This window comes from Coturnix japonica, chromosome 5 (genome assembly GCF_001577835.2).
Source record: "Coturnix japonica isolate 7356 chromosome 5, Coturnix japonica 2.1, whole genome shotgun sequence".
Taxonomy (NCBI): Eukaryota; Metazoa; Chordata; class Aves; order Galliformes; family Phasianidae; genus Coturnix; species Coturnix japonica.
Window position 1 is genome coordinate 26,511,438 of NC_029520.1, and position 23,928 is coordinate 26,535,365.

Genomic DNA, 23,928 nt, shown 5'->3' on the forward strand with positions numbered 1-23,928 from the left:
AAACAGTTCCTTACCTTTTGCAAGAAACAGTTTCCAGTCAGCCCTTCAGTGTTTGGGGATTTCTAAAAATCTTCATATTGCATAAAAATATTTGGAAATCACTTTCCTCAGGTTATTCTGTCATACTTAGGGCACACCCGCACTTCTACCCACTCAGGATTGTTTGCTTAAGAAAAACACACAAAAACCCAGAATTATGTGATTTTCTTCTGGGATTCATTCCCTTTACTTTCTATAGAGATAGAAGCAATATGAAGGAGCCACTTGGGTATTAGGAAACCAAATGACCTTCCTCAAATGTTTACAACAGATAAGCTCGAGTTACCGCTTTCTGTAGAGTCCAGTGGCTTCTCCATTTGAAATGTACTTCCAAACCTGAACTCCAGAACAACATGCTCTTCTCTTTAAAAGCTCTAAGAAAGAAGTGTCAATGAGTGGATTGCAATGTTACTAATTATTTTCATCCTGAGACCTAAATCCAGCTCGTATTTTCCATTCTTTCTTCATTTAGAAGCATGGAACACACCACACTCTATGACTCCTACTGAAGTCAGTGCTTGAACTGCGTTAATCTTTGTCATGCTTTTGCCTGCAGATCTATTAATACTATTTAATTATTATAAGTTAATCTAATTCCCATACTGGAATTCAGCATCAGCAGAGGTCTGTAGGACTTCAGTTAACACTAGAGAGTGTCTCCAAAATTGGACAGCTGGATTTGAGCTGGTGGTGCCCAAGTTGTTCATGCAGCACATCTCCACAAGTCCTTTCCTACAAAACCCTCCAAGCAGGATGAGTGAGCTGCAGAGCAGGTTATTTACCTTTAAGTATCAGATACAGCCTGCTGGCTTTCAGCTGTGTGTTCCCATGTTAACATTATTCACACCATTTTTTGGCAGTAGTGATCGAATCTGTCTATCTTGATGAGTAAAAGCTATGGGAAACTTGGCAATTTTCTTTTATCTGCATTATAACTTTGGAGGTTTCCCAATGCAGTTGCAGCAGAATCCACATTTGACCTGAGTACATCAAATAAACTCACACATTCATTCACTTCTTCCTCTATTATTATTATTATTATTTTTTAAACACAGTTGGAAGGGAAAACATTAGCTGCTGCAAAATATACATCTACACTATATTGGCCTCACCTCCACAACTCATCTGTATCTCTTTCTGAAAGTGTTGCAGTGCAATGGAAAAAATAAAATTTTCTTTCATGACTCTTCCATTTACCAATTAATTTCTCTTCTTAAGTAATCATGCCAGTCTTGGTCTTCTCTAAACAGTACAGTTTATTTGACTCTAAATTATTTTCCATGGAAATGACAAGATTCCATTTTTCAATTAAAAAGCAGAACTTTGCCAGTATCTGTTGCCCAAGTTTCTGCAATTGAAAATCTACATTAAAATGCAAGATACTTTAATTATTATCATGGCAATTTGTACAATATAAAAATGAAAACTCTTAAGTAGTAATTTAGCTATTCCAATTATATTGAAAAGTGTGAAATAATCCCATCATTTGTAAAAGTAAACAAGATTTTCAAGGTTACCAAAACCAAAATCCTTTTATTTATGATTTTAAGACAGATGAATTCATCATGAAATTTAAAGGCTTTCTCCTTGTGTTACAATCAGGAAAAGAGGCACTGTTTAAATAAGCTCAAGGTTGAGTATCAAAACAATTGAAGCAAGCACATGTTAAATAAAGCCAGTGCTGTTCTTATCTCACAATGGTATTTTAAAAAAATAGTAATAATAAAAAAGCTTTAGTGCTTCGTGGAACAGGAGGAAAAACTGGAGCTTTGGGCTCGTAGCCATTACTTGGCCTTGGACTAGTAGTTTTTAATGGGAAAGATGATGAGGCCATTAGCTCCGGGTACTCTAATAACAAGGCAGAAAACACCGTGCTAAGTAATTAATTACATACGAGTAGAAATAAAAAGCCAGTGGCTGAGAAAAGAAGACATTGAAGATAAAGACCCTACCAGGTAAAAATATTAAAATAACTTTCACTAAAGGTAAAAAGGAAAGGATTTATGCTACCCTATGGTACATAATACTCTCTGATAAGCATTTTGTAAATATAGGTACTTCCCTTGAAATTTCCTTCCTGCATAATTTGTGAAGATGTGCAAGTTAATGATGAACATTCATCCTGGAGCAAAACCTTCTAAAACTGATGTGTATGCATGTGTATCTGCTACAAGATACAAGACATCTCCCAGATTTCATACCTAACTCCTCCTATGGCCAAAATACCATAAAATGCGTAGTGAAAAATCTTTTGTTAGAGGTCATCTATTGTCATTTTTGTGATTGGTAAATAGGTATCTATGTGTTTTAGGTCCAGTCCTGGACAATATGTGATCACAAAGACCTTGCAGAGGCTAAAGTTTTCATCGCAATTACTTATTTGATTAGTGTGATTTTACTTAAGACACTTTACAAAGAATCCATGTTCCATTCAAAGGATACATGGCTCACCTACAGTTCCTCCTTCTGACATGTACAAGAGTTAGTTGCATCCAATGGGCTGTGTTCAATGGGTTTGACCATCATCCATGAAAACTTGCACAAATGCTTCTTGTTGCAATCCTTTTGCCAGTATATCACATTCCTACGGTTCAGGTTTGCCCCAGCACATGCATCATACCACCATCCTCCCCCAGGAATACCATTGTGTTCTAGTTTAGCACAATTCTGAAAGTAATTATCATTGTCTCTGTCCTTGGTGGTAAACTTCTGGTTGTCATGGAGGTAAGCTTCTGTGTCCAGAGTCAGAGCATCAGTAGCATTGCCTTCATATAGGCCGACCCTGATTCGGTATTGAGCTTCTTCATCTTCAATACGGAATGGTTTGTACTGTCCCCATTTGATTTCAGCATTTAGGTCTACAAGTTTAACTCCTAGTACATACTGCTCAGAGCCACCAGTTAACTGATGCATGTACTCATTTCCTAACCAGTGGTTGTCATGAACAGAGCCAAAACCGTATTTGTAATCCTGCCACGTCCTATCAAAGTCGACAGTACTGTTGGCTGTAATGTGCTGGATTACTGTCCAGCCACCATCCTGCATGTTACAAAAGACCACAATTGGGTCTTCCTTTGGTTGGATGATGTAAAGACCATCTCTGGAGTTTCCCCTGGAGCGCTGAAAAATCTCAAAACAATCCCTTAAATAATCTAAGGAGGAAAAAAAAAAAAAAGAAGAAAAAGAAAAAAGAGTTTTAAATTAAATTTCTGTTTAAGTCTTCTTTAAAAAAACAAACAAACAAAAAAAAAAACCACACAAAACTGTGCTTCAGAGTAAGTGCATGATTGCCTCTTGATCTGGCTGGAAACTGACTCAGACTGACTTCAGCCCAACTGGTGGGCATACACTTCACTAAAGGGGGATGATTTGAGTGCAGAACACACAGGAAAGTTTCCAAAAGGTTTTGTTATAATTTGTAATACAAAAGTGTGACTGTATTTATGGTGGAATTATGGTTGTAAAGCCAAAAGATACAAACGCACTCTTCCTCACTTGCAAGTGACTCACTTCCTCCTCAGATGCATGCAATGATACTAGCAAATACTTGTAATCTGTATTTAACAAAGAATTTGTTATTTATATTTAACGCAGACTTAACCATTTTATTTCTCTATTGGAAAATTTCTTAAAGGCCACCTGTGATGTAATATGAGTTTTTCAGACCTAGCAAATTCTAAGTTCTGTCCTGACAAAAACAGATAGAAATTTAGATACTGTATTTACAACTCAGTTGTTTTGTTTTCACCAAAATCATTCAAGGAATGAAATTTTATCAGAATATTCCTATTATTACTTCAGTATACTTAGTAATACAAAAAAGTTCACTTAGAAGCAAACATTTCCAGACTCCCTTTGACTTTACCATTTACTTTTCTACCTAAGTCATCACCCTTTTCAGCTTTTACTGAAATTACAATGCCTTCTCTGATTTATTATTAGTGCATGAAGTACCATACTCTTTGAAAGGTCCAGCTGGGCTAAACCTATTGAAGACTATTATTCATAGTATCCTCATTGTGCTAAATATAGCCTTTTATATCTGATTTTCAGACATTTACTGGTGCTCTAAGCCACTCAGGGCAGTTTTACAGAAGTATATAGGCTTTCTGAGGTCTTACTTCTAGGCTTTTCATTGCCTAATAGAATCTCCAGCCATGACTAAAATACTTTGTCTCATTACTATCTGCAAGAAATTATCACACATCCTGAAAGAGGACTTCATACGTATTCACATAAAAACTAGACCACGGTTCTCAGAGCATTCACCTGTTAGACAGTCTGACTCCAAACCTGATCCTGCAAGACTATAGAATGATCATTTAAGTAGACAGCGGTCTCCAAGCCAGTGATATACACAGCGACACTAGTATTTACCCAGTGAATGTTATTCACGCAAAACAGAACAGCTTCTATCAACAAACTGAGAAAACTATTTAAGCTGAATGCCAGCAGCCAAAGGAAGAAAACGAACCAAATACACTACTCCTTTTGTCTGCATTTTATGCAGGATTTACTCTAGCAAATGTGTTAGAAAGCCTACCAAGTTGGACAAACTAATCTAGCATACCAAGCTAGATAGGCAGACCAATATCTCAGTTATAGGTATTAATGAGGTGACAGATGCAATCAAGACATGACTGTCAGTAAATAATTCTTCAAAGGCAACAAAATATTTTTAGAGAAATATTTCTAACTATTAATTCCTCTTGAATTAGGTGTCAGCTGAGCAAGGGATTTAAAGATTTTTGAACTCCGGGATAAGACAAGTTCATATTTCAAAGTACTATTGCAGGGCAAACATTCAAATATGCTGAAAATACTCCACAAAGCAATACAGTAAAGCACAGCAGGCACACAGATCATTCGCTCCCCCTTCATGAGTACCTTTATCATTGATGTTAGCCACTCTATCATAATCTCTTTGAGAGAGAAGGTGGGCATTAGCCAAGATCACTGCCTCTTTGGTGGTCACCGACGCCGTGCAATGGGAGAGCAAGACCAGAATAAAACACAATGAACTCTTCAACAGCATCTTCCTTCAGTCAGTCCTCCTGCAGAAATCCACAGCTATAATACAGGCTGCAACTGAAAATGGAAAGTTTTATGACCTTTAGTATACTCTCTTTTAGGAGAAAGGTATTGAAACACCTGGTTTCAATATAGTGAGCCTCTGTCAAAACTGGCTTCCATCTTTCAAAAGCATCTCCCTTTCCTGGTATTTCACACTACTTCCAGCTGGTGGCTGGTCTGACATGGAGCCCCTGTGTTATGTCACTTACACTGTATTTCACCTCTCTTACCTTGTGCCATGACAGATAAAGAACAACAACCTAATTATCTGCGACAAAACGTAACAGAAAACAGTGTAATGGCATAACTTAAAATGTCATCTTATATTTTTTATCAGAAATGACATTTGCTTATTCCCCATGTATGTGAATTGTACTGAAGCAGAGGCAAGGATGGACAAGCCGGCACAAACAGGAGCACTAGCTCTTCCAGCTCTGTAGTTCCAACAGTGTTCATTTCTGTGCCTTCCTAGTACTGCAGATATACCCATACACTTCAGCAAATCTGGACTTTGTTCTGGATGAATTTCCATCCATAGCTGTAAATAATAGGTCACAAGCTTAAACCAGATCTGGAAAAAAACACCTCAATAAACATAGCAAAAAGCAACTCTTCCACTTTTCTTCAGTCTCCTCAAGACACACTGGGGTTCAATACATAGAATCAGAAGAGCTCTGAGCTTCATTCTGTCCTCCTTTTAGAGTTATGTTTTTATTAACTCTTCATCCACTACAGAAAGAAGTCTCAGGCTGTTACTGGGGTCCTCACCTAAACAAATTCCAGTCTGACTGAAGAAGAAATTCTGTATCAACTAAAGCTCAAACAGAATTGGAATAACATCTCCTATGCTGTCCAAGGCCAAATTTGCTTAAAATTTAGCCAAACCCATTATATGAATGTTGAGTATATACCTCTAGCAAGCAGCTCTTTGGTCAGAGCTTATTTCCTGCCAGCACAGAGCCCACACAGGCCAGCTCATTTCTCCACAGTGGTTTACCATTGCAACAAAGCCACACTGCTTATGAATCTAAGGATTCAGCAGCAGATCCAGTAAACAGTTTTCAAGAATAAAAAAGCGTTGAGCATTTTTTAAGATGTTCAAAATATATCACTGTAATAGAAGTCAGGCTTGAGAATTATTTTTTGCACTTACCAGACAGAAAACCAGCAAAACAGAATTTGCTTATTCTGCTTCCAGCTATACAGTAATAATTCTGATTTAGTATAAACATACAATTTCCTATTACATCCTAGGTTGATTATTTGACATTGAGAGACTGTAAAAAAAAAAATTACTTGCCGTCCAATTCAGTACATTGTTTTCCCCTACAGCACTTAAGTTCTGTTGCGTTTGCGTTTCCTACTGGCACATACCCCCTTCACTGAAAGCTTCTATTATTATTTTAAAAATTATTATTAGAAATGACTGTAAATCTAAACCAACCCCACAGACATTATAAAACTTTAGGAAATCTGTATTTGGATCTAAAGCTTCTAGGTTAGCTGTTTGTTTCTTCCAGCATTTCTGAGCAAGTCAGTCTTTTTTCTTCCCTTGTATTTATAGTGCCCATTGAAATGATTTACAGATTCATTTAGTTCTACAATAGAAATTGGTATTATAAGTTATTAAGAAAGCAACTAAGGAAAACAGCATTAGGAAGGCACCTTACCTCTTACAGTGAAGCTTGACAAAGTAACAAGTGCACTCAAGTGCATGAGCTCATACTCTACAATTGTACTTTGCCTGCTACTCAAGTCCAGGTGAATAAATCAGCTCCAACACACTATCTCAAATGTAGAAGTGTAGCAAAATTACATCTTCATTATTTCACACTGTGCTTACTCTGGTGGACTTTGCTCTCTCATATTACATCTGCAAGTAAGAATATATGAATCATAAAGAACAAAGTTCTTCCATAAGGATTAAAATAACAGCACAACTAAGTTAATTACCTTGATTAATAAATAAATCAAATTATTTTCCTGATTAACAAAGACAGCAATAGCAAAGATATTTTATTTCAGAAAATTATTTATGTTGCTTATACACCTGGAGGTAGCTGCTGCAACGTACTACGTCACTTCACACCAGTAAATTGACAAGATGCGATATTGCTAATCACATTTAAAGTCCTATAGTCAACTTGATTTCAAAGCATAAGGAACAGATCAAACCAATCTCAAACCATGTTGTTCCTTCAGGCTCATTCACATTAAAGCATGAAATTAAAACATGAAGTACTGCCTCAAAGCTATGAGAAAAACAAAGCAAAAGCAGAACAGGCTGGTCAATAGGTTTCTATTTTAGTTTATTTGGATTATCAGGAGTTGATTAACACTCATTTACATCAAAATGGTAACGAAGTAGATGAATTGTTACCATATTTTCTTGTACCTGAAGGTTGTGTTATCTATCTGGATAACTTCTAGATGATGTCTAAACTAGAGTCAAGGTGAGCCAAGACATTTGTATTTCTTTATCCAACCTGTAACCCAGTTTGAGCACTTCTTACCCCTGAAAAAAAAAAAAAAAGAAACCAAAAACCAAAACACCCACAATTCAAATGTAGAGAACATGTAAGTCCTGTGTAAGCTTTACTTGAACATTTGTTCTATGCATAAATCCTGTTCATTTATCCATTCTCAGTGAAATCACTGAGATATATATTACACGTGCATATACATATATATATCATGAAGATACATATTGCATGCGCAATTAAATACATACACTTCACAGAATGTATGAAAGATTTATCTATAATGTTAAAACTCACTGATATTACTTTTCATTTTTAAAAGTACAAATAACTCTTTTCATGTGAATGACCACAAGGAGTCAGAACAGTACCTCTTCTCCAGCACTGCTCAATCACAGAGAAAAGCTAAAGAACACATATTCTACGCTCATTGCATTATCACAGATTCATAGAATTATTTGATGCTTCAAGGCCATCTAGCCTAACTCCCCTGCATTGAACAGTGACACCTACAGCTATAGACATGGTTGCTCAGAGCCCTGCCCATTCTGACCTTGAATGTCTATAAGGATGAGGCTTCCACTACAATGTATTTAACAAGGGATGCACAAGTAATTGCTCACCACTCCCCAGAAGATGCCAAACTGGCCCCCTGAGCAGCAAAGAGAGAACATAAACTCCCAACCCCTTCCAAACTCTTTCCACTTGATGTCATAAAGTATGAAATATCCCTTTGGCTTGTTTAAGTCAGCTGTCCCAATTCTGTTCCCTCCCAGCTCCTCAGGCCCTCCCCTGAGACTAACCTTGGCTCAGCAGGCAACTATAAACATCTATGTGTTATCAACCCTGTTTTTTTCCTAGAACCTTAACATAGCATCATGCCAGACACTCTGAAGAAAACAATTCCATCCCAGCCGAAACTAAGACACTGATATCCATGTTTGATGTGTTGTAACTTTTGGTTAGTATCAAGTTTTGTAAGTAGTGACTAGAGTATGAAAATAAAGTGCAAAATCCTATTTAATAATACTGTACGACGTACAGATCTTGCTGGAGTAACATACTAAGGAAGGGCAAAAAGCACCTTCCCACTCTGACAACTTAAAATACTCTTTAGACAGGTTTTCTACCACATAGCTATGAACTCAGATATGCATTTGTTTGGTGCTTTTGATTTTTGTACTTTCCATCACTGTATATCTCCTCCCCTTTTAATTTACTACCTTCCACTTTGCTTCTCTTTGGTCTCCACACTTTCATCTGAATTGGCAGAGTAGAAGTGAAGTATGAAGCATTTAATTAGAAGTGAGCAGGGTAACAGCAGTTGTTCATGTGTGCTCTGAAAGGCAACTATTTATGTAGATGAAAACATTGAACAAAAATCATTAAATATTACATCTCAGTGGGCATGAGTGACAGGCTGGGTGAGGAGATCCTGCAAGGTGTAGGGAACGTACCATACCTGGTGTGCTTGGCTGTGTGCTGCTGTGAAATGGGCCAGTTGCAAGGCAATTCTGGGATACCTGTCCTGCAGCTCTCCCAAATGAAGCACCTTTCCCTAGGTTTTTGGTTATGCCCTCAAAGTGCTGCATTTAATTTCTGTAAGCGAGTAATCAGGCAGTTTTTAGTTAACATCATTTTCTAATTACAATAACAATTATACTATACTGCTTGTTCCAGCAAATATTGCAGCTGTTATGATTATCCACGATACTCTGCTCTTGATCAAGTATTTTAAGAACATTCTTTAGTCCTGAAAATGATATAATCACTGTAAGGCACAACTACTTCCCACTGGCATGGTTTTGTGTCACATACAGGTTTTTAAATTATTATTATTGTACTGAGTTATTAGCCATGTTAATTAAGATATTTAATGTCTCAGCCCAGTGACTGCATATTCCTTCCCTATAATATGCTGAGGTTTCAATTATTCCTCTGAATCTGATTGTCTTTAATTAGCAAACATTATTCTAATTTTTCCAATCCAACTTTTCTTAAGGTATCTTTATATAGTTCTCTTTATTTTAAGAAGTATTTAAACAAGTTAACTTACCCTTAAAAAGGGAAAATTTGACTGAAATTGAACAACTTTTTTCTTCATCAGACATTAGTTGCAAAGAAAACCTGGACACCTGGACACTAAATCTTTTTATGTATTCATTATTTGTGAGATGAACCATTATTTGGAGAAATGAAGGCACTTATCCTTGATCGAACATAAACCACACAAATGCCTGCAGGCTCCAGATGACTCCTGTAGAGAATACTAGGAACCTTTTTTTTTTTTTTAAAATAGAAAAGGAAAAAAATAAGAGAATCAATGAACAGTGAGCTACCTTTTAAAACTAAAAACAAAAAATATCCCCCCGCCCCATAAAAAAACAAAAGAGGTTGATAAGGCAGTGAATTATCCAGAAAGAAATCACACTGTATGGGTTTTTTTTTTCTATTTGATAGAGTAATGGTCCTTTTGGAAAACAGATGAGTATTTAGTAATTTAGTATAATGTATAATACAGTAAGTATAATATATTAAGTACATTGTAGTTGGACATTACTAAGACTGTAACACACAAAATGGAATTCCTTTACTCTGGAATTTTTAAGGTTCGACACACATTTGAGAGAGATGCTATGGACAAACTGAATTCAGTAACGTGCAAATACTGATGTCAATACAACAGCTTTGCCTCTGCTATCTGATCATAAACAAATATAAACAACAATAAAACCATTTAAATCAACCTAACAAATATTCAACAGTTTTAACTGAATATCAGCACCAAGATTTTTAGCAGACCATTTTCAGCAGATCTCTAAATCGAATTAGTTAACTATACAGTTCAGTTTATAACACTGTAGCCTAACCTTGAAATATGTGAGTCTAAAAATGGTTTTCTCATCTGGGAGGAGAAGCAGCTGGGAGCATTGCCATAGCAACCATCTCATTTCCAAAGAGACTCCATGACTTTTGTTACTCTCCAGCAACCTCACAAATGGAATTGAACAGTGAAGAAAAACAAGAAAAGGGAGGAGTTTTTCAGAGAATCATAAACCAGCAAGGTTCAAAAAGACTACAATACCATCTAGTCCAACCCTTAGCACCAATACTTAGTACACTTTATATTATTAAAGTATATCACACATAAAAAGGTGCAAAACAGTTATATCTATGAAGGACAGCAAGCAAATTTCTTGTAATACTGATTTAAGATTGAATGAGGCAGAATTCCTCATGTGTGTTTCTTCCCTACTAATCAAGGGGGCTGAAAGCAACAGATGACTTTTAGGGTTAGCTACTGGGATTTAAGTTTCCCAGTGTGTCTGTAGCTCCTCATGAAAAATGTCATTTCCTCCCCCCCCCCCCAAAAAAAGGAAAAATGGTAAATAAGTCATTTTTTAAATGTTTTCAGTGAACTTTGGCTGACTCTGTATCTTTCTGATATTCTCTTCAGAGTACACTTGCAAGGCTTGAAAAATTCTACAATGAAGCACGACTCAAACACCTTACAAAGGAAGCACTGCAACCTGATCCGATCTTTCCATGACAAATGACCTCTCCATCATTAGCTGGCTACCTGGTGATAGAAATAATTGGTTTCTAACACTGAAGCACTTGAAAACACAAGCGATGTACACAATTATTTCTGCCAGCACCAGCTGAAAAGCATTTGCTAGAGCAATTTCAACAAGACCTTTGTAGTCCTCATAAAAATGAAGGGCAAATATATGTGGAAAAAAATCCTGTATAAATAGCATGTGAAGAGAATCGGCAGGGAAACAAAGTGAACCAAAAGAGGGAATATCAACAGTACAGTGAAATCCAAGAACAATGAGCGGATTACAAGATGAGTTTTCTCAGGGAATATTGACCAACTGTCTGTAGATTCACACGTCATCTGTCAGGGACCTCTACAAAGCTACAAAAAATTATTTTCATGAAAGGACTGTCTAAATACTTTTATCACATATACTGTGGTTCAATTCTCTGAATGCTTTTAGTAAATACGACAGCAAATGATACACACATTCCAATTCAAGCCTGTCTTTTAATAATTATTCCACCTCTCATTTGAGGTCATTCTCTCCGAATAATAACAGTATTTACTAATGAAAAAAATACAGACTCTTTAGGAGGCTTAATCTTGATCCCAAACTTAGGTATTCCTTCATGGTGTTTAACTACAATAGTTAAGAAGTTAGGTCTGTATTAATGCAACTCTTATGTTTCATACCTGTCAAGTTGAAGCAATTTGAATCTCATATGTGGTGTGGATAATCAAAACAAACTGATGATAGGAAATCAAACACTCCTCCTTGCTCCTCAAAATAAGTACCAGTGTTCAAAACTTGATTTTATTCTGACTCCAGGCATGTGACAACTTACTGATTATTTCTCAGGATTGTCCTTGCACCTACATTTGATCAGCTTTTGAGTTTGCACATCTTGTTCTCCCAACTTAAACTCAAAAGGAAATGTTACATGTGTGCACTGTAAAGTTAAAAAACAGACAGACACAGACAAAGGAAAAAAGAAGAGAAATTCTTAAGATTGCAGACAGCATTTCTAATATTTTCAAAATTATATTCACTTGAATCTTCTTCAACATCTTTCAAAATCATTTAACCATGTTTTGTATTAATTTACTAAACTGTAATCAGTTTTAAAGAAACAGTTCAAAATCAACTTTTGGTCAAGAAATGACATGACAGGTTTTCTTTCTTTTGCATGCTCAGTACCACTTGCCCTTGACTGAATGACAGACTTTAATTTTTATTCCTGTCAGCCACGCGGAACCAAACACTTAATAAGAATGAGCTCAACTCCAATCTGTTCTTGCGCATCATCAATAAAAGTGATAACTAGTTAAGTTCTGCTTGCACAGAGAATTATGTTGTCATTAAAACTTCATAATCTTACTGGAAACAAAGCATTACATGAGAGCCACTGCCAATAAAGTCTTAAAAGTAGACAGGCTTCTCCTGAAAAATCTTTACTATTTTTTGATGATACAGGATTCATAATTTCATATGGATTTTAAAAATAAATGAAACAACAACAAAACCTGTGACTTCAAGGAGCTTCTACATTTCATCTGGAAATAGACTAAAACTAAATACTATTCCCACAGACAATTTTTTGAGTACAGTATCCTCACACGGTATTAAGTTTAAAACATCTGTTGAAGTATAAGGCCCTGCCTTTATGGATGCTGAAATGACTAAGGACTTGTGATATTCTAATGTTTGCACAGTTGATATTAATTACTTTTTGGCACTTAAGGTGTAATAACACAACTGTGGACAACGTTTCTTTTTGCAAATATATTTTAAATATATTTTTGCAAATGTAGGTATACGTGCTCTGATGAGTGGACAGGTACACAGTTTTTACCTCACTCATACACAATCTGCAGACAGAAATAAAGGGAACATCAACTTGAAATCCAGTCAATTAAAAACAATTAGATTTCAGTATTGCAAGTAACCCCAATGCTATCACCATGCTTGAATGGTTTTACAGTCTTCTTCATTTTTTAATCATTTTTCTTTTGTCCCTCACTGCTACACAATATCAACTATTAGGACAACCCACTGCAAAAGAAACAAAGAAAACCATGAAGTACTTCACAAAATGAAAAACAAACAGCTGCAATAAAAAGAGAAACCAAAACCAGACAATCCTGAGAAAACCCAACACGACTCCACCACTCATTTTCACAGAATAACTGCAGGTACAACTTGGTTGACAATTTTCCTACAGTAGCTTAGTATACACTGACAAATTTCCAGGCGCAAAGGATAGTAACCATACAACAGATGTTTCACAATGTGAGAAAAGTCTTTAAGGCTGCGGAGTATTTTGGCTCCTGAATCATCTCTAGCCTTTTTCCCTTTTCACTGGAAGGTATTCACTCATTCAAGTTTCTTAAACCGTTACTATTACATTTTCATAGCTCTAAAAACTACTTTTAAGTTACACCTGTATTAGTGTATTTCAGTTACACCTGTATTAGTGCTGTACTATTAGTGTCCACCATTAGGAAAAATCCTTTACTTCCTTGTTTGTAGTAGGTATTATCTGAGAGAATCACAGCTGCTGACTATATGCAACCTGTACCCAATTAAAAGTTCCATAACACCTAAATGGAGATGCTTAAATGGATCTTAGTGATGTGGTATCCTTTCTACTAAATTTGCAAATAATATATATTCAAATTGCCTAGATTTCTTAGAAAATCTTGATAGATGGCTATTTAGAAGGGCTTCTATAATACATATGTACAAAGAGCAATACATAAATGCTTAATAAAGGTATTCTCTGGATTTTCTTCAGTAAGCTCATAACCACTGTTTGAATATCTCACCTGCATTACTAAACTGATCCTTAAATCTGTGAACTGAGCTTCTCACACTCTCTCTATACATCTGCAAAAAGCCTGAACATTGCACCATGACCCAAGATACCCGATTCTAGATCCTAAGCTCTCATCACAAATATACATCCCAATCACCAACCAGCCTTTCTATTCAAAACAAAATCCACAGAACTTATTATTCTCATCTCTAACGCATCAAAAAGATTAAAAGCACAACTACATATCTTCAAGGTTTAAACCAGGGATGTTAGACATCAATATATTAGCTTTCTTCCTTAAATGTTAAGGAAACATCTTTGATAAAGTCATTGAAAAAATTATTTCATTACCTCCCAGACCATTTTATACAAACGATTAACAGTTAAAAAATGGCTTCAGCAAGGTATATCCCCTCTCTCTTCAATGCAGTCTGTTGTGAATTCATTTGAAGCTACCCACTTATTCAGAATATGGCTAAATAAGCTTTTAGATTACAGATCATTAAAGGTCAGGAAGTCAATTTAATGACTCACACTTACTGCCATAAACATGGAGTAGTAGTGAAGAATAAGCTTTCCTGCTCATTAAAACATTTATAGCCAGGGGAACTGTGAACTGCATCCAATTCTGATCCACAAAGGAATTGCTGGACTCTGATACAGCAGTTTCAGGAAAAAAAGGGCTGACTATTCCATGGGCTTCTTCTGAATTTTTATTGGATTCCCCCCTCATCCTTCCCCACCCACACCCCCCAACTCCAATCTCTTAACAAAAAACATTTCATTGCCCAATTTCTGCATTCTCCCTTTTAAACGGATTGAGACCCTGAAAAGAGAAAATGTAAAAGGAAGAAATGTTACCGTTCTGAACTTCGTAAAAAGGCAAAACTTGTCATTATCATTAACTACTGAATAAACTGTGATTAAAACCAGCTAACACAATTTCACTGTCATACCACTCACTGCTAAAGAAAACAAACTCATTGCTTGTCTTTCCAAAACAGCATAATAAAACTAATTGCTCCACCTTCAAAGAACTTCTCCATTCCTTTCCCTTAAGTTCTTCAATGAGATGCTGTTGAAAGAAGTGGTTTGTTTTTACAAAAGCAACGTGACTTTTGCTGAACACTCCTTTCAGTAAATCCTTCTAACAAGCATATCTGAACAGGAGGCTCTTGTATCTACCGGACACTTTTATTTTGTATACAAAAAAAGACCAACTAATCCAAAACAAAACTTGTGATAACAAAACGTGCATTTTACTCTGCAAGGACAAAAACTTTCTTTCATTACCCAAAAACAACACCGGTTTATTTCTCCTGACAGCTACTGCTGTCATTTCAATTTGCAAAACATTAAATCTTGTGGAAGGCAGCTACTTTTTCACCTTCCCTCTGGAGCTACTGGGAAAAGACAATAAAGACAAAATAAATCAACCATTCTGAAAGAGGAAAATTTTGCAATGGACTTCGCATTCCTAGAGAGAGTGCAATACGAGGTTTCAACAATTTCAGAAAAGGAGTGGGACTTACCCTCCTAGTATATCTGAAGGTTTTTCTCTCATCTTTTAGATTTTGTGCTCTCTTTGGCCACAAATCATACCAGTGATAAGATAAATACACAGCACACAAAACAACAGTGGGAGCCAAGTGTTGAAAACATTATACTTGTGGTTGGGAAAGGAAGTATCTAAGCTAAATGTTTATCATGTTATGCTGGTACACAGAATCCATAACTAACTTGACAGATCTTCAAAGACTTTCTGATGATGGACAGTATTTTTTCCCCTCAAAAAAGAATTGCTCATAGAAACAGATCAGAGCAGAACACGGCAGTAAACAAAAATGGAAAGTCCTTGAACAGAGGTGATTAGGCAGCAGTTCAAAAATAAAATTATTTTAGAACTTAATCTGACAAGTATATACATCAAATTACATAGTAAACCCACACCTCAGTTTTGAAAGGAGGTTTGTTTTAGAAATTAACAGAAACATAAAATATTAAAGTCGACTTCACTCCAAACTATCATCTTTGAATTTGTTTTTATATCCTGCTCAAGTGACAACCTCTGGTGGCAGCTGTGATGGATGCATGTGGCTCAAGGCAGGTCTGGGAGACAGGAAACAACACAATAGCCAAGAGATAATTCAGCACACAGTAATACATACTGCTATTTCTCCTTGAGTGTAACCCCTCATTTATTCCACAACAGACACTCATTACCGTTTAGCACATCATATAATTTATAACATTCTCTACAGAGCATTAGTTAATTCCATAACTTTTATACAGATACTGTACAGAAGCCACGTCCTCTTCTGCTTACTGTCAAGTACAAAGCAGCTTATACAGACTTAAAAAAAAAAAAAAAAAAAAAAGCTACACACCACAGTTGTAGCATACCGTGTTTTGTGCCAAATAAAAGGTTGCAGTAGTGGCTTTTTGATATTTCAAGACAAATAAACATGATACCACATAACAAACAGTTGTGCAAACTCAGGCCTGGAGGAGGACATAACTACCTCCTTTTTCCAGAACTACTTTTCCCTGCTTTACTGCTACTACTACCAGACTTGCTGGAAGATTTTGAAGAAAACAGTCTTGTCATGAATTCAGAGACATCTGGCAGCTCGTGGTTCGAATTCAACATGTTCATTGACTGCTCCATTTCCTGCATGAAAAAATATCAGATAACAGCTCTTTATTTCTATGCAATTTCTATGGCTTTAGATCATAGCATGAACATGTATAAAAACTCTCAAACACAACTTGTAGCCTTTCAGAATACACACTGCTACACATCTTTATGCAACTGCAGCCAAATGCCCAGCTACGCACAGAAACATAAAACCCCAAAACTAAAAGCACTAACATACGGAAAAAGTAACCATGTCTTAAGCAGTCTTACAGGGCAACCAACTCTTCACATAAAATCTTTTTCTTAAAGAAAAATAATGCCATTAAAATAGTTATTTTCAGCATTACTTGCTTCCATTTTAAAACAAAAGCTTTTGAGCAGATTATCAGATGCATATTCTCATAGATTTTGCACTCATTCACATTTTCAAAACTCACCCTCTCAATTTAGTACTGTTTATGCCAAAAGTAATACATTTTTGAAGGGACTGGGTATTTGTATTGTACTAATTCATAACATCAAGCTATCGGTGTAAAACAGCTACGTTTTCTTTCTTGTTTCACAAGATCATATAACTAGTTAACCTTAATATAAATTTCACTTTTAGACCTATAAGGAGCTATGATGGCCTTTGTTACAATTATATCTATTCTACACCTATACATCGTAATTCTGCTTGCTGTTATAGTATTAAATTATTAACTTCCTATATGAACTATTATTGAGCTGATACCATAAAGAAACAAGCTAGCTCAAAAATACAGTATAAGCTCCACACTCAACACAGACAAACTGAAGTTAGGTAGAATTTAATAAATGGAATGTCATAAAAACTGAGCTGGGATAAACTACTTTCTCTCATTCTTTGAAGATAATTTAAATTATAAGCAAGATTCCTTCAACTTGAAGTTTCTCCTTAATAAGTCATACCGGTCAGCTAATGAGAACTAAACCATTGGCACTGCTCATTGTTTATCATCAGAATAGCCTATCTACATACAATGTTGTATGGTGACAATAATTAAAAGATGATAGTTGTAAATACCTAAAAGGTTATTTACAGGAAAAATTCACCTATATGGAAGCCTTCAGTCTGCTGGGAACTGCTGAAGCAATCTCCACCAAGGAGCAATATCCAAGAGATGCTGTTTTAGTGGTGGTCAGCCCTTAAATGAGGTCTAGAGGAGGTGGAGTCAAGCTCCACCCCTTCCGGGAGCACAGCTAAATTACTCTCACCTGTGTTCCCACAGCTGACCTGACACTTTCCTCAGCTGATTAATCAAAGGTTCAGGCTGTGATTACCAATTTCCCATACAAATATCAAATGGGTTAAAAAAATAAATCAGGTGTAAATGATTTTTAAAAATTCAAATTGCAAAGCTCAGCTTGGTTTCAAGATACCACAGATACGTGGCACATATATGTATTAAAATCAGAATTAAAGCTATATAGTTCTGTCACTTGTACAATACGCATTATTTTATTAAATAAAAAAGGGGGAAAAAAAATGGTTCAGGCACCTATAAAGAACTACTGAAGACAGTGGTCATTTAGAGGAGTTTAAGCTAACCAAACCCTGAAAAAGCAGCCACCCAGGACAGACAAGGAATACTGCTAAGAACAAATGATTTAGCAAACACCTTGAGTCTCCATTTTGTCCTAGCCTTCTGCTAGTCAGCATTTGGCATGGCAAAAGGATAATAAATCAGATAATTTAATGACTACAGTAAGATTCTGAATCATATACACTATTGTAACATCTCAACAGTCTTGTAAGCTCCATAGTTTTAAGTTAATGGATAAGACCACACCATACTCTTCATAACACAGCTGACATCAAACGGTAACTGAAAACCACGTGCTAGATTTAAACAGTCCAAAAATACACAGATAATAGTCTTCGAAAAATTACATTTACAGTTCTAAAGATATGCTGGAAAACAACAGTGGTGCTGTAATGCATTCAAAACTTTTAATTCAAATGCATTCAAAACAATTCAATCCTGTGTTGTGCTGTTTAACAGCAAACTAACTAGGCTGAAATAACAGAATTTTAACAATGACATAAATAACTGCAAAAATTATGCCACTAAGACATCCTTTGAAGTCCAGTTTTAGCCATCATCTCTCTGCACCTTAGAATGTCATTACATTTGTTCCTTGTATCTCCAAACCTTTGAACCTACTTACCCGTCTCATATCAGGATCACTGGTGTTGACGACTTTAGGCAAAAGCACAAATATCAGTAATGGAAGTACCATCATCACAACCTATACACACACACAGCACACAAAAAAAACAACAGCAAGCATTTATTCAGCTTATGTGCTGCTAGGATATTTTTATACATCCTGCCATCGAGATTTTAATTAAAATACCAATTTCTAGAACAACTGCTTTCTGAGTCAATTACCCTGAATGAGAAATCTGATTGTCAGGACAGAAACCAGAAGTTCCACATAACACATTTCAAACTTGGACCATTCAAGTAAACGTTTGCCTTTTAACTGCTACAATTAAAGTCTTGCAATGTGTTCCTCTCTACCCTAGAAGAACATTGTATTGTCAAAGGAACCAGCCTATTTTCAGATGAAATACATTTAACAGAGTTGCTATGCAGGGAGGAAAGCAAACAAATAAAAACAAAAAGAAAAAAGACCAAGGCAAAACAAAGAGAAACAGCAAAAAAAGCCTCAAGAACACTAAAAACCGACCACCTCAGAAGAATAAACTGCGCATATCTTGTGTGAATTATTTTCATTCTCCGTGTTCCAAAGAACTGCTACGTTTGGAACCTTTGCACACTTTTCACCTTTGTGTGCTGCTTGTACATACCATGGGGTTCATGAGGAAATCTGTCCATCCCCAAGATTCTCTCTTGATGAAGTACGAAGGAGGTCCAGAAGATTTCATCTGGAGCGGGTATGGCAGCCTGACAACTTCTGAGGTTTTGATGTAATTCACATATCTTGCTCTAGGAAACGAAATGTGAATATTTAACACAATCTTCAAAGAAAATTAATGATTATTAAATATTTCATGCGAAGTTTTAAAAACAGACTACAAATGAAACCATCTGGTAAGCAGTGTCAGACATGCTTCACTTTTCAGAAGCTTATTTCTCTCAGTAGAATTTATATTTCATATGACCAAATAATAGTCATTTCAATACTAATTTGACTTCTGCCCACATTTTATTTCAGGATAGCTACAGGAGAAAAAACAAAAGCAAACCAACAGAACTCCTTTTTAACTCACTCATTCCCACTTACTTTAAGGCAATAAACGTGAGAGGAAGAAAAGAAGCTATAGTTTGGATTTTAGGAAATGTACTCCAGAAGCAGTGTGAAAGGAAGGTGGAATACATGGTCTGAAATAGAAGCAATGGATCTACACCACTGTTTACATTACTTTTGATGTTACGCAGTCAGGCACACTTACTATATCAATACAGAAGCAAACCTCGTAAGGCTCACCTCATTTTGCCTTTTGAGGTTATGTCGACTCTAACAGGCTCAAATTTATGAGCAGGAGATATAACTTCTACCACATAAGATCCCGAAGGTACATCATGAACCACAAAGCTTCCATCTGTCCTGAAATAAACAAACAAACAAATAAATATTCCATTGCATTTCAACATACTCCAATGCACTGGAGGGTATTGGTTTTATTTTTGCCCCTGAAGAAGAAACTGTATCAGTCTCTATTATAAATCTTTACATGATAATATTGACAAAAAGGAAAATTAAGATCACCCAATACCAAGCCCGTTAACATCATTAGCACAAATGACAACACAGACAAAAATGGCCAGTTGCATTAAAGATTTCCTATCACAGAATGGCTTGTTAAGCCATCTTCTTGCTGGAGGAATAACTTAATAACCTAAGCAATATTTAAAATGGTTAGATTTCTTGTGCTAAAATGATACAGTGAAACTTAGTTTCCTTCTGTAGTTCTGCTGAAATTAAAAAACAAATTTCCATCCTACATCGCGTGGGCAGACATTAAATATGACTTACAAAGCACAAAAAAAAAAACCCACATTTTCTGCCCTTACTGCAAAACAGATAACTTCACTTTTAATTGCTTCTTTTACAACTAGCCCACGCTGGAAAGCTCTATCACAACAATGAGGAAATTAAGAGCTCCGAATACGAACACAAGTGATTTTTTAGACAGATTGCTTTTATTTTAAAGTAAGTAACTTCAATATTAAGTGAAAATAATTGAGAAAGGATACTTGTAAGACTCGGCACAAGCTGTCATCAAATTAAAGTACAGAAGCTTGTAGGTTTCCTCCTACACATTTCCAGAAGCTTCCAAGAAGGAAAACTTTGTGTTCTCTGCCTGTCTAAAATTACTATCAAATACATTCCTTCTAAAAATAATACTCAAAGACTCAAAAAAAAAAAAAAAAACCTCAAAAAAAAGTAATAAACCTCAATGCATTTGAAAGACATCCTGAAAACAAATAAGTGAACCTCCTTAGAAGTGATTTCTGTCTTCATACCAGTTCTCTCAAAATTCTACATCACTTCAGAGCTCTCCCACAATTAAGACAAAAATAAGCAGTGACGCATAGGTAGATTTCTCTAATATTCTATGTGACAGTTTGAACTCCTAAGAAAAAGAGGTAAGATTATCATACTTTGCAGCTATATTAAGGACTTTCCATGGGAATTCCCTTTCAATTTTCCCATTCTAATAGTATTTCAATGAAATTTGATGAGTTTCTCAAAAGACTCACTTGACAAGGTGAGTTCTCATTTCACATAGAGATACACAAGAGCGCCATTCTCAAGGAATAAAAAGGTTGAACTTTTAGTTCAGTGGGGAAACTCATCAACTTATAAAAATACTTGTAATAGAAAACTGCTCTTGAAATATTCAGCAGTAACTTTGCTATGTCAAATAGTTGTTTCCCTCTTACTGGTAACTGAAAAGACTTTCACTTAATAAATAACCCATCCCTGACTGAGAAATGGTGACCAAAATATCTCCTGATAACCCAAATTTAACCCTGCCAGTGAAAGGGAAGGACCCTTCTACTCAGCCTTGAATACCACTATTAATGATAAAATTTCTTTCCTGACTGGTATTTCTTTCCAGCAGTGCCCTACCACCCAGTGACGTGCTTAGCACAGGTGAACAGAACACTACTACATAGCACAGCCTTTTAGCTGAAACATACCATACTTGTGGTGGCCCAGCATCTATGCAGATGTTTATCTAATTAACTAAGTTAATTCAAGTGCACTATTAATCTCTTGGCTTTGTGTTATCACATAATCTGGTGAGTCTACTTCTAAACATATGAAATTAACGTTAGTGAAGAAGTGCGTTAACCAGGTTATGCTGTTACAAGCATTGTGTGCTTTTAGCTGAGATTATTTCCCCACATTTCAGAAATCTCCAGCTACAACAGCCAAGTATTTAGAAACACGTGAACCCCATTATGTTTTTACAAGAGATGTAAACATGATGCAAGGCACCTGCAGCTGGGGTGCACTGCTCCATCAAGTGCTATACTGACACAATTCTGTTGTGTCAAGTAAGATCTGCTGTGCATCTGCTGTGTTTGCCCATACAAAGATCAGAACCTCTGCTGCAGAGGGAATAACACAAAACAGCTGTATTTATAAGGTAGTGTATCTTATTTCATGTGAACTTCCTCATTTTAATACACCATTTTAAGAACAAGATATTATGCTGCACTAAAATCAGATTTTAGAATTATGCAAGACTGTGAAAGTGAATTTCATCCTTAGCTGTGCGGGTATCTTCTGAATACCCCCAGATCCTCAGCTGATCGGAATATACTCACTCCGACCTGAGGCTGAGAGGCCTTACGCGATGTTTCAGGGCTTCCAAATGCACACGCACCTACACAGCTTTCCCTGCTATTATGAAGACTTCGCTGGTACCGCAGATAAGTCCCACACCCCGCAAAGTATCTCCCTAACTTCTGGCAGCCCCAAAGCCCGCGGCCTCAGCCCGGACACCCCGCAGAATCTCACGGTCCCAGAGCGGGACGCGACTGAGGCGACCCGCGGCCGCCGCCATCTTGCGGCCGGCACCGCAGCGGGGCGGGGTGCGGGGATAGCGGCCCACGGCGCCGAGGGATCCCCCGGCAGAACCACCCCCCGCCCGGAGCTCACTTCAGGAAACCGACGTGTTCTTCCCCGTCCACGAGCACCCGAGCCCCCGCGATCCAGTCCTGGGGCTTCACCCCAGGCACCACGGCCCGGCCCTCGATCTTAAACCGCTCCCCGGGGCCCGCTCCGCCCGGCGGCTCCGCAGTGCCGGTCGCCTCCGAGCCTGCAACGCCGGGGGCCGGCGGTGAGGCGAACAGGCAGAGCAGCAGCAGCAGCCACACAACGCCGCCCCGCGCCGACATCGCCGTCACCATCACCGCCGATCAGCTGCCACGGCGCATGCGCACGGCGCGACACACCTCAACTCCCCGGGACGGCCGGCACCGGAAGCACCGCGACGAGCTCTACGCTCAGTAGAGGAAGGCGCCGCCATTTTGCGTCACGTAGGCGAGCCAATAGGAGCGCGAGCTGCGCGTCCGCGGTTCGGGGCGAAGCGGAAGCGCTGCGCTGGGCTGGGCTGTGCTGTGCTTTGCCGCTGGGGGGCGCTGCGCACACGGGGCCGCTTCAACACATGGCGGGATTGGGGCGGTGCAACGGGACTGAAGGGACGGAACTGCGGCACGAAGCCGCGCTGCTGGGAAACAGCAGAACAACTCACTTCTCTTTTTCCAACCCCACTCCAAGATAAGGGCACTGCGAGTGGTAACCGAGAGCACAGACGTGAAGTGAGAGAATGGGAAAATGTGTCAATAACGTTGGCCTCAAGTGCCGCCTCTGAACCTAATGAGATCAGTGCCCCCCTAGAGCCTGCGGGCAGAGCAGCAGCACGAAATGCTACTTCGTGCTATGAGCAGGTTCAGTGCCAGAGCAAGAGGGCTGACACCTGCCCTGCCCATTGCCCCTCCGTGTAATACATCCTGTCGTGTCACATGTACCCACTGCCGCATACACCTGCCTCTCCCCTGTCGCTTAACGTCAGAGTTAATTACTGAGCTCATTAGAAATATTATTTAACTATTAAAGCACGTTTGGATGTTATGAACGCAGCCCTAGGCCTCAGCTGATACTGAACAAAAACATTTTGCTCTGCCTAACAGGATTCTGAAATCGTGTGTCACTCCCTGAGAGTGGAATAACGTGAATGATGTCTCCATTACTATTTTTGAGCTGTGCTGTTCTATTTTGGATGGACACGATGAATAAGGTTCTTCTCTTCACAAAAGTTGAAACAGCAGC

At 37.6% G+C, this 23,928-nt stretch overlaps 2 protein-coding genes across 6 annotated transcripts; both read right to left on the reverse strand.

The window, feature by feature from the left end:
- Positions 1–1,552: 1,552 nt before the first annotated feature.
- On the reverse strand, positions 1,553–14,997 carry LOC107314938 (fibrinogen-like protein 1). 5 transcript variants are annotated; one of them, XM_015864790.2, is made up of 5 exons: positions 9,649–14,997; positions 7,508–9,191; positions 6,783–6,985; positions 4,927–5,127; positions 1,553–3,191 (listed from the first exon to the last, which is right to left on the reverse strand). In XM_015864790.2, the coding sequence occupies exons 4-5, from the start codon at positions 5,072–5,074 to the stop codon at positions 2,491–2,493; spliced, it is 849 nt and encodes a 282-aa protein (XP_015720276.1). In that variant the 5' UTR covers positions 5,075–5,127; positions 6,783–6,985; positions 7,508–9,191; positions 9,649–14,997; the 3' UTR covers positions 1,553–2,490. The 5 variants fall into 5 exon arrangements, with proteins under 5 accessions (XP_015720276.1, XP_015720277.1, XP_032300871.1 ...); XM_015864791.2 differs by adding an exon at positions 6,266–6,389 and having other exon boundaries at positions 7,508–14,997; XM_032444980.1 differs by having other exon boundaries at positions 9,055–14,997.
- Positions 14,998–16,132: 1,135 nt separating this feature from the next.
- EMC7 (ER membrane protein complex subunit 7) lies at positions 16,133–23,062 on the reverse strand. Its single transcript, XM_015864795.1, has 5 exons — positions 22,756–23,062; positions 20,068–20,187; positions 19,427–19,565; positions 18,781–18,861; positions 16,133–16,623 (listed from the first exon to the last, which is right to left on the reverse strand). The coding sequence occupies exons 1-5, from the start codon at positions 23,004–23,006 to the stop codon at positions 16,471–16,473; spliced, it is 744 nt and encodes a 247-aa protein (XP_015720281.1). The 5' UTR covers positions 23,007–23,062; the 3' UTR covers positions 16,133–16,470.
- Positions 23,063–23,928: the final 866 nt, after the last annotated feature.

Bases quoted from the DNA above. Each gene is read 5' to 3' on its own strand.
- LOC107314938 (XM_015864790.2), bottom strand. From the start codon at position 5,074: ATGCTGTTGAAGAGTTCATTGTGTTTTATTCTGGTCTTGCTCTCCCAT. The intron at 3,192-4,926 runs GTACTCATGAAG...TTTCCTCCTTAG, and splicing joins GGCTAACATCAATGATAAAG to ATTATTTAAGGGATTGTTTT.
- EMC7 (XM_015864795.1), bottom strand. From the start codon at position 23,006: ATGGTGACGGCGATGTCGGCGCGGGGCGGCGTTGTGTGGCTGCTGCTG. The intron at 20,188-22,755 runs GTGAGCTCCGGG...TGTTTATTTCAG, and splicing joins GAACACGTCGGTTTCCTGAA to GACAGATGGAAGCTTTGTGG. The intron at 19,566-20,067 runs GTGAGCCTTACG...TTCGTTTCCTAG, and splicing joins ACCTCAAAAGGCAAAATGAG to AGCAAGATATGTGAATTACA.